Raw genomic sequence first — 11,264 nt, 5'->3', positions numbered from 1 at the left:
GTTGCATGTCAATGTCGGGCTACTGGCATTGCAATGATACAGGTTAGCTCTTCACTAAGTGCTGCTAATGCTCAGTTGTGCAGTAGTGTTGCGTTGGAGGAGCTCTGCAAATGCATTTCTTCATTGGGGAGTCGAAGGGTTAAGGGGAGGGAATGGAAAAGTAATATTGAGGTCAAGGATGGATCAGCCATGATCTTACTACATGATGAAGTAGACTCAGGGAACTGCAGGTGTTGGTTTAAATGTAAGCCAGACACAAAATGCTGGAGTAACTCAACGGGTCAGGCAGCATCTCTGGAGAAAAGGAATGGGTGACGTTTCAGATCGAGACCCTTCTTCAGGTCTCGACCCGAAACATCACCTAGTCCTTTTCTCTAGAGATGCTGCCTGACCCGTTGAGTTACTCCAGCTCTTTGTGTCTGTCTGCAGTATCTAACCTATCTATGCACACATTTGCTAGAAAGATAATTAACACCATATTCAGTAATAAGCTATCTACATGTTAACAAGCACATATAAACTAAGCATGTGGATGCCAGTATATCATTAGAGTTATCAAGTGGGCACATCTCTTCACTTCAATCACTGATTGAGAAACAGATTGTAGACTATAAAATATATGATTCATTGCAAGGCCTGATTTCAGCTCATCCTTGATGAATGATCTCTGGTACACCAGGCTGGTACCCTATTCAGCAGCATCATGCTGTCCACTGATCTGCACCAGGACACCACCATTCAATCATGGCTGATCGATCTCTCCTTCCTGATCCCATTTTTGTGCCTTCTCCCCATAACCCCTGACACCGTACTAATCAATGAGAATGAGAAACAGTAAATTTCCAGGCATTGGGTCACAAAATAAACAAACTGTACACCAAGCATGAAACTTTGAAAAGAAACATTTCCCAAATGAAAGGCCAGAAGGAGACAATACCATCAATTTAGAAGCTACATACTTATTCGCAATGGACTTTAAAGCAGAAACAGAAGCAGACTTTGTGTGCAGGAAGGAACTGCAGATGCTGTTTTAAATTGAAGATGGACACAAAATGCTGGAGTAACTCAGCGGGACAGGTAGCATCTCTGGAGAGAAGAAATGGGTGGATAGGAACTGCAGAGTTTTCCAGTTAGACTGGAAGTGGGCATTATGAAGCCAACATGTAACATGTTTCTGATGCATTCCCGACAGTTCTTGCTTAGTCGATGACTAGGTTTCATATCTTGCCATAACAAAAGCTTCTCACTGTACCTGGGAACATGTGATAATAAACTAAACTCAGCTGGATTGGACTGTGGCTGGATTTTTACCGTTGATAATGTAATGTTACCTTAACTACATGAATAAGTAGAAGTCGTTCTCTTTTAGGGAACAATTTTTATTCGTAGATCATCAATATTTTGCTAAAGTTGACAAAGACGCCTTGGCCTGGTTTGCTGCATGGAAACAAAGGAAATAATCAGTCAGAACCACTCATTTCAGAACAAAACATAATTGCAGTTGATAAGATTTTCATGAAGTAGAATTGCCTTTCTTATGCTGATCGCACCACGGACAAGCTAAAATGTGTGCCATGTTTTTTTAATTCCATAATTGATCTTCAGAAGATAACATGGTAATTCAACTGAAGAGGCAACAGAGAGAAATTGCCAAGTAAATTACAGAGATGTTTCAACACAGAGATGTGACAGCATGAGGTCCAAATGACATTTCGTTTTGGTCCTCAACGGGGTCCAAACGACAAATAAATTGTATTGTATTGTATTGTATGAGGTGCAGTTGATAAACCTTCTGCCTCACAAATCCAGCAAACTAACCAGTCCTGCCCTCCAGTATTACCAGTGTGGAGTTTGCACGCTCCCTGCAACTGGGAGGGTTTTGGTCAGGTGCTCTGGCTTCCATTCACATCCTCCAGTGTGTATGTGACTGGTGGTGTCTGGAACACGCTGCCAGAGATAGTGATGGAGGCAGATATCTTAGTGGCATTTAAGAAGCGTTTAGATAGACACATGTAGGGAATGGAGAGATATGGATCAGATGCAGGTAGAGGAGATGACTTCAACGGCATCATGTTTGGCACAGACATTGTGGGCTGAAGGGCCTGTCCCTGTCCTATAATGTTCCATGTTCTAAGTCCAGGATCTTTCATCAGAACAGGGAGAGGGATAAAACACATTTGTTTTCATTTACAGAGAAGATGCAGGAAGGATGGGTAGAATAAAAGGGAATACTTCTAACAGGGTGAGATTAAATATATTAGTGTCGGAAGGAACTGCAATTGCTGGTTTACACCGAAGATAGACACAAAATGCTGGAGTGACTCAGCGGAACAGGCAGCATGCCTGGAGAGAAGAAATGGGTGATGTTTCAAGTCTAGGCTCTTCTTCAGACTGAGAATTAGGGGAGAGGGAAACGAGAGATATGGAAGGATAATGTGTGAAATATATTAGTGATAATTAGAGGCAGATGATGCTTTTTTTTGCTTTCCAAATAGCAGAGCTGTGGGCATGACTGTACTTGCTCATCAATGTCAATAGCAAGTGAACCGATCAGGTAATTTTAAGCAATATTTAGGTTTCCTTCAGATTCAATCTTTCAAAATGGTTTGTCCACCATACAGACATCAAGTGATCAGTTTCTGAAGCACAGGGGTTTTCTGAGTGCTGGTAATGTGTTAACATTAATATTACAGGAAGACCTCGATAAATAGTACCTACTCACCATGGTAGTTTCTCTGAAGATAAACACAAAATGCTGGAGTAACTCAGCGGGCCAAGGCAGCATCTCTGGAGAAAAGGTGACGTTTTAGGTTGAGTCCCTTCTTCAGACTCTGTCTTTGAGATGCTGCCTGACCCGCTGAGTTACTCCAGCATTTTGTATCTATCATCGGTGTAAACCAGCATTTGCAGTTCCTTCCTACAGTAGTTTCCCTTCAGTTTAGATGCATGTAAGATGAACGTTATTTCAGTGGGTTTTTTTTGATTGGGTGAACTGGGTACATATGGATAGGACAGGTTTAGAGGGATATGGGCCAAACGCAGGCAGGTGGGACTAGTGTAGATTGGGTACGTTGGCCGGTGTGGGCAAGTTGAATAGAAGGGCCTATTTGACTCTGAATGATTCTTAATGATCATGTAAACAAACCTTATCATTGAATATCTTCATATTACCTTGAGTTTTATAGCTTTTTCTGCAGAGTACTGGTTTGCTAAAAGAATGATTTGTTCATTGGATCGAATAATTTTAATTCTAGTGAAAGATACACTTGTCACAAAACTATAGCAATTGTCTCATCTCTATGAGTTACCCCAGTCAGTAGTGGAAATGAGATGGAAATATGTGACTTATTTGGCATTCTTTCCAATTTTACAATCATGGTAGATGTTTTATTTTAGTTTATAATTTAGAGATACAGCTCAGAAACAGGCCATCCAGCCGACCGAGTCCCTGCTGACCAGCGATTCCCGCAAACTAACACTATCGTAAACTGGAGGGAAAATAAATCTGGGCCAGCAATTGCTGACTTCAGGAAGGGTGGAATCCATAATGGCCCATTGTTGGCTGGGGAAGGTGAGGTAACACGAGGGATACAAGGATGCGGACAGTGGAACTGGTAGGATGACTAGGGTGGGGGTGAAGTGGAAAGAAAGGGTCGGAAGGGGTGGGAATGTATGAGTTCCTTGAAATGAGAGAAATCAACATTCAAAGGCCACATTCCTGTAATGTTCTATGTTCTAGGTCCAGGACCTTTCACCAGAACTGTGAGAGGGATGATGGGAGGTTGGTTTTTGGACTGGAGGCCTCAGGCCAGTGATGTGCCTCAGGTTCAGTTCTAGGTCCATTGCTGTTGGTCATCTATATCAATGATTTGGATGAGAATGGACAAGGCATGATTGGCCAAGTTTGCAGATGACTCAAAAGTGGGTGGTATTGTGGATAACAAAGATGGTTGCCAAAAATTGCAGCAGGATCTTGATTGATTAGGCAGGTGGGCTGAGGAATGGTTAATGGACTTGAATACAGATAAATGTGAGACGTTGCATGTTGGGAAGTCTAAGCAGGGCAGAGTCTTCAGTGAATGGCAGGTGTTCTAGAGCAGGGGGTCTAGGAGTGCAGGTACATCTTTTTTGAGATGCATCTCTAGCAACTGGATTCTCATCTTACTTGTCAACAGACCATAATCGGTAAGAATTGGCAGCATCACTTCTTCCTCGATAACCATCAGCACAGGAGCATCTCAAGGCTGTGTGCTCAGCCCACTGCTCTACTCACTCTATGCTCATAACTGTTCAACCACACGCAGCTCCAACTCCATTTCAAATTCACTGACATGGTTGACAATCATGGATAGGACAGGTTTGGAGTGATGTTTAGACTGAAGAAGGGTTTCGGCCCTAAACGTTTCCCATTTCCTTCACTCCATAGATGCTGCTGGACCCGCTGAGTTTCTCCAGCATTTTTGTGTACCTCAGGTTTGGAGGGATTATGGGCCAAACGCAGGCAGATGGGACTACTGTAGCTGGAACATGTTGGCAGGTGTGGGAAAGTTGGGCCGAATGATCTGTTTCCTCAAGGTGTGACACTATGCTTGGATGCAAACACAGGGATGTAATGGTGAGGCTCTAAAAGGTGCTGGTAAGGCCGCATTTTGAATATTGTGAGTAGGTTAACCTACGATGAGCGTCTGTCGGCACTGGGACTCTACTCGCTGGCGTTTAATAGAATGAGGGGGACCTCATTGAAACATACAGAATAGTGAAAGGCTTGGATAGAGTGGATGTGGAGAGGATGTTTCCACTTTTGGGAGAGTCTAGGACTAGAGGCCATAACCTCAGAATTAAAGGACGTTCTTTTAGAAAGGAGATGAGGAGAAATTAATTTAGTCAGAGGGTGGTGAATCTGTGGAATTATTTGCAACAGAAGGCTGTGGAGGCCGTCAGTGGATATTTTTAAGGCAGAGATAGATGTATTCTTGATTAGTACGTGTCAGAGGTTATGGGGAGAAGGCAGGAGAATGGGGTTAGGACAATAGACAATAGACAATAGGTGCAGGAGTAGTCCATTCGGCCCTTCGAGCCAGCACCGCCATTCAATGTGATCATGGCTGATCATCCGCAATCAGTACCCCGTTCCTGCCTTCTCCCCATATCCACTGACTCCGCTATTTTTAGGAGCCCTATCTAGCTCTCTCTTGAAAGCATCCAGAGAACCTGCCTCCACCGCCCTCTGAGGCAGAGAATTCCACAGGCTCACCACTCTCTGTGAGAAAAAGTGTTTCCTCATCTCCGTTCTAGGATGATGATGATGATGAGAGATAGATCAGCCATGAATAAATGGCGGAATAGACTTGATGGGCCAAATGGTCTAATTCTACTCCTATCACTTATGACCTTATAACCTTATGACTCTATGACATGGGGTGGGAGATTGCAACCTTCACATGGTCCACCCTGTTTCGACTAATGCAATCAACCTGACGTGCATAAACAAAATCAAATAGAACAAGTTTCCCTACAACTTTAGGCTGTGCACGCCATATGCAAGAAGAAGAAGACTGTATGACACCACCACATTTGTTGGACAATTTACAGTCAGACTATAGGAGGGAGATCAATCATCTGATTGAATTGTGGCAGAACAACAACCTTGCTCTTTTAACATCAGCAAGACCAAGGAGATGATTGTTGACTTCAGAAGAGAGAGGCCAAGGATCCACGGAATCAGTCTTCATCAACGGGTCAGCGGTGACGGAGGTCAACAACTTTAAAGTTCCTAGGTGTGCAAATCTCTGAACATCTCTCCTGGGCCCAGCACACTGATACAATCATAAAGAAAGCCCATCAACGCTTCTAATCCAGAGAGGATTGAGAGATTCAGTCTGTTAACGAATACTCTCTTGAACTTCTACAGGTGTGTCGCAGAGAGATTATTGATTGGTTGCATCATGACCCGGTTCGGCAACTCAAGCGCCCAGGAATAAAGTGGCGAACACTGCCCAGTCCATCACGGGTACTGATCTCCCCACCATTGAAAGGGTCTACAGGGAGCACTGCATCATAAAGGCAACCAGCATCATCGGTGACACTCACCACCGTGGCCACACTCTCAAGGTGGCACAGTGGCGCTGCGGTAGAGTTGCCGCCTTACAGCGCTAGAGACCCGGGTTCTATCCTGACTACAGCTGCTGTCTGTACGGAGTTTGTACGTTCTCCCTGTGACCGCGTGGGTTTTCTCCGGATGCTCCGGTTTCCTCCCACGTTCCAAAGACATGCAGGTTTGTTAGTTAATTGGCTTCTGTAAATTGTATATTGTCCCAAGTGTGTAGGATAGTGCTAGTGTATGGTGTGATTGCTAGTCAGCACGCACCTGGTGGGCTGTATCTCTAGTCTAAAGTCTAGAGACAGTTAAACACTGTTGACTCTTGACCCTCATTTTCCATCCCATTCCCACTCTCACCTCTTTATCCTCAACCTCTAATACTCTTCCAATGAAGCCCAACATCAGTGTGAGCAACAGCTCCGCTCCAGCTTCTCCATATTGCACTTATTGAGACTCAGTGATCACCTTCGGACAAACACCCATTCCTATTTGTGTCTAAGAAGGAACTGCAGATGCTGGAGAATCGAAGGTTACACAAAAAAGCTGGAGAAACTCAGCGGGTGCAGCAGCATCTATGGAGCGAAGGAAATCCTTCGCTCCATAGATGCTGCTGCACCCGCTGAGTTTCTCCAGCTTTTTTGTGTAACCTATTTGTGTCTAAACTGGTCAAAGCTGTTCAAATTAAGTCTGAGATGGGTCTCGACCCGAAAAGTCACCCGTTCCTTCTCTCCAGAGATGCTGCCTGTCCCATCGAGTTACTCCAGCATTGTTTCTGCCTTCAGCTAAAATTAATTCTGTTTTTCTGTTTAAACCCATTCTCACTAATCTGTTGCATTCTTTCAGCATTGCCTTATTCCAGAATTCCAGCAACTGTTCTCCACAACGCTCGGTTCATGCATTGCTTTTGTTCAATCACTTGCCACTCATTCACATCCCTTAATTTACTCTGCTCCAGCCAGACAGATCAGCTGTGATTAATAGGCATTTATCATCCTGCCATCAGCGCCCTTTGTGTTGTGGCTCGGTCTCCACCCATTACATACATTCCATTTGTTCTCTCTACCCCTCCCTTTCTCCGCAATTGCAAACACACTTGTTTTTTTACATTTCACCATTTCCAATGAAAGGTGGTGGAGCTGGGGCTCCAAGTGTGATTGCCTCTGCAGATGCTGCCTGACCTGTGGAAAATCTCCAGCCTTTTTTTGTTGTTATTCTAGATTAAGTCAATGTCTTCAACATAAAAAGCACATTGGAAAAAAGAAGAATGGGAAAGTTAGAGGTGGTTGTGGAGGCTTTGACAAAGATCCTTGCATCTTCTCTAGCCACAATGACGGTCTGGGAAGTCCCGAGAGTGGCTGATGTAGTTCCTTTGTGTAAGAATGGAAGCAGAGAGAACTGAAGCCTTGCATCAGTGGTGGGATTTACTCCAGTTTAGAAGGGAACAGGTTAATTAAAGACAGTCAGCATAGACAAAGCGTAGACTTTGTACGTGGCAGGTCGTGTCTTTCTAACTTGATCGAGTTTTTGAGGAGGTGACAAAGGTCATTCAAGATGTATTCAAGAGAGAGTTAGATACAGCTCAGGGCTAACAGAATCAAGGGATATGGGGACTGGGTACTGATTCTGGATGATCAGCCATGATCATATTAAATGGTTCGAAAGTAGACAAAAATGCTGAAGAAACTCAGAGGCTGAGGCAGTATCTATAGAGCGAAGGAATAGATGACATTTCGGGTCGAGACCCTTCTGCAGACTGAAGATTTTTCAAGCATCTGCAGTTTATTCTTAAACATATTGAATGGCTCGAAGGGCCGACTGGCCTACTCCTGCACCAATTTTCTATGTTACTATGTTTCTATTGATGAGGATCAGGAGGTGGATGTTCTTTACATGGATTTTAATGAGGCATTTGATGGTAAACTAATCCAGAAGATTAAGATGTCTAACATACTTGGTCGTGTAGATTTGTAATTTGCTTACTGATTGATGGAAGACAGAGGCTTGTGGTGTAAGAACAATATTCAGGCTAGATGTTTGTGAGCAGTGGAGGTCCGCAGGGATCTGTGCTGGGATCGCTGCTGCTTATAATATGTATGTAATGAATGTAATGAATGACTTGGACGTAAACATAAACGGGTTGGTTAGGAGGTTTTCAGATAACACCAAGATTGCTGGGAAGACTGTGAGGAAGGTTGGCCAGGTTTCCAGCGGGACATAGATCAGCTGCAGAAGTGGGCAGAGAAATGGCAGATGGAGTTTAATCCGAGCAAGTGTGAGGTGTTGTACTTTGGGGGGTCAAATGTAAGGGGGAGATACACAATGAATGAAAAGGCACTTAATAGCATTGATGTACAGAAAGATCTGCATACCATAACTCCCTGAAAGTGGCAACACAAGTAAACAGAGTGGCAGAGTGGTACATTCCTTCTCTCCAGAGATGCAGCCTGTCCCGCTGAATTACTCCAGCATTTTATGTCTATTTTAGGCATATGGTATGGTTCCTTTCAGAGGTCGCAGATTGAGTGTAAGAGTCAGGAAGTCATGATGCAGATTTATAGGACTTTGGTCAGGCCACATTTGGAGTATTGAGTACAGTTTTGTTCGCCACGTTACAGGAAGAATGTTGGACGCTTAGAAAGAACACAGAGGAGGTTGGCCAGTCTGATGCCTGGAGTAGCAGGAATTAGCTCCAGGGACAGAATGGACAGACTTGGGTTATTTTCTCTTGAATGCCTGAGGTTGCATGGTGAGCTGAGGGCAGCATATAACATTATGAGAGCCTTAGGTCCGGTAGACAGGCAGAATATTTTTCCCAGGATCGAAAAATCAAATACTGGAGGATAGAGCTTTAAGGTGAGAGGAACAAAGTTTAAAGGAGATTAGATTAGATTAGATTAGATTCCCTTATTGTCATTTAGACCTTTCGTCTAAACAAAATTATGTTGCCTGCAGTCATACACAGAACCAATAAAAACAAAACATACAATAAACACAAATTAAACATCAGGGTGGTGGTTGAAGTAGATATGAGAGTGGTTTTTGAGAGGCTTTTGGATAGGCACATGGATAGGCACATGGATATGCAAGGAATGGAGGCATATGGGTCACTTGCAGGCAGATAAATGACAATCTTGGCAGGATGTTCGGCACAGACATTGTGGGCTGACAGGCCTGTTCTTCTGTTATAATGTTCTATGTATTATGCCACACACAGTGTATTATGTATTATGTATACACAGACATGTAATGTGCTAACACATTTGTCAAAGCAAACAAGGTGGGGCGGCACGGTGGCACAGCGGTAGAGTTGCTGCCCTACAATGCCAGAGACCTGGGTTTAATCCTGACTACAAGTGCTGTCTGTATGGAGTTTGTATGTTCTCCCCGTGACCTCCTGGGTTTTCCCCATGTGCCCCAGTCCCCCCCCCCCACACTCCAAAGACAAGTTAAGTTAATTGGCTGCGGTAAAAATTGTAAATTGTTCCCAGTATGTAGGATAGTGTCAGTGTGCGGGTGATCACCAGTCCGAAGAAGGGTCTCAACCCAAAATGTCACCTATTCCTTCTCTCCCGAGTTACTCCAGTATTTTGTGTTTATCTTCGATTTAAACCAGCACCTGCACTTCTTTCCTACTGATCACTGGTTGGCGCGGACATGGTGGGCCGAAGGTACTGTTTCTTTTTTTTTTAACAACATTTATTGACATAACAAAATACACATACAGACAAAACAAAGAAACACACAAAAGACAGTCGCAAAATGACAAAATACAAATCACCTAACCTCTATTATCATCGCATCAAATCCTCTTAACATTCTATCATAAAAGCATCTTATTCACAGGCACCAGAGCAAGCTCATCCATTCATATCCTTAATCAATCTTGGCATTTGTAATAGTACCGGTTTCCATATAATATTAAAGGCTGCCTTCTGCCACGTCCTCAACTGGAGTTTAGCAGTTATACTTTCCATCAAGTATACATTTTCCAATCCTTCCCTCCACTGTTGAAAATTCGGTGGCATTTCCATTCTCCATAGCACTGTTATCATCTTTTTAGCCATCAACAGCATCACCCCAAGCAAATATTTCTGATTTTGAATATCTGTCTCCATAGTATCCATCAGTATCCATGCTGTATCTCTAACTAAAAGCTCTAAACCATAACCCGGTATTGAAATGGTTTGTAACATTGCCAAAGCTGCCATGGGGCTCTACTTACCATTGGAAGTAACAGCACCCTGCAAAAACTCCATTACGCAGGCCGTTGCCAGGAACCTCCAGCTCTATTCCGAAGCAGACCTCTGGCACACCGGGCAATGCACCCATATACTTCAACACACCCGCTCCAACCTTGCCAATCGGCAATATAACCTTCACTTTGTGCCCAATCTTTAGATCCAAGATGGAGCGTGGTGCGTATGCTTTCAAGGGTTGGTCTCTTCTGACATCCACCTTCAATCTATGAGAGAGAATCGCACTTAATGTAAAAATGACCAGAGGACAACACGATATGATAGACTTTATTCGTCCCCGGAGGGAAATTGGTCAGCTGACAGTCACAACACACAAGGTACAGGAAAACTCAAAATTAAGTCAAAATACATCACGTCAAAATTAAAATTCAATTAAAGTGAAACAAAAAGAACAAGACCAGTGAATGTTGTGTGGCTGCCGTGTGCATAGCGCCTTCACCGGAACCATCCAACAAACACACAAACGAACAAGAGTGTGCAGAAGCTCTTTTGGTGTAAACTGTGTGGAAGGGGGCCTCCGAGAATGAAGGGGAGGGGGGGGGGGGGGGGGGGGGCTGCCTGCTGCCACGTGCAGCGGCCGGCACTAGATAGGAATGTTCAGTGAACTTTTGTAACTTTGTCAGTGTGAAAACGTGGCGACCCTTGTTTACTGCCTGGGTGAGGTCTGCTGTGTGATTTTACTGGGATGTATGTAAATCAAAGCTGGTTACATGTGACAATAAAGTCTCATTGAATCATTGAATTGAATTGCATTATTGAAGAGTTAGATCACAATGATGCAAGCTATCGCTCATTCTAGTGATAGTCCATTCTGTTATATCTCCTGTGACTTCCATTTCCATCTCTCAAAACCTGTCGTGGGACATCCATTACAGCTGAACATTCCCTAAACGTCACCCATAATATAT

General features: G+C 43.7%; 1 protein-coding gene across 3 annotated transcripts in view; it reads right to left on the bottom strand.

Annotated features, from left to right (window-relative positions):
- Positions 1–412: 412 nt before the first annotated feature.
- The window catches only part of LOC129709600 (uncharacterized), a 55,550-nt gene continuing 44,698 nt past the window's right edge, over positions 413–11,264 (bottom strand). For all 3 annotated transcript variants that reach the window (XM_055656051.1, XM_055656052.1, XM_055656050.1), the window contains 2 exons: positions 10,323–10,562; positions 413–1,437 (listed from right to left, as the gene is read on the bottom strand). In XM_055656051.1, the coding sequence (XP_055512026.1) occupies positions 1,380–1,437; positions 10,323–10,562 (298 nt within the window). In that variant the 3' untranslated portion in view covers positions 413–1,379. The remainder of the gene's footprint in view (positions 1,438–10,322; positions 10,563–11,264) is intronic.

The sequence above is a fragment of the Leucoraja erinacea genome, chromosome 26 (genome assembly GCF_028641065.1).
Source record: "Leucoraja erinacea ecotype New England chromosome 26, Leri_hhj_1, whole genome shotgun sequence".
Classification (NCBI taxonomy): domain Eukaryota; kingdom Metazoa; phylum Chordata; class Chondrichthyes; order Rajiformes; family Rajidae; genus Leucoraja; species Leucoraja erinaceus.
The sequence above is the reverse complement of the archived record's forward strand: the minus strand, read 5'-3'. Positions and strand labels throughout refer to the sequence as shown.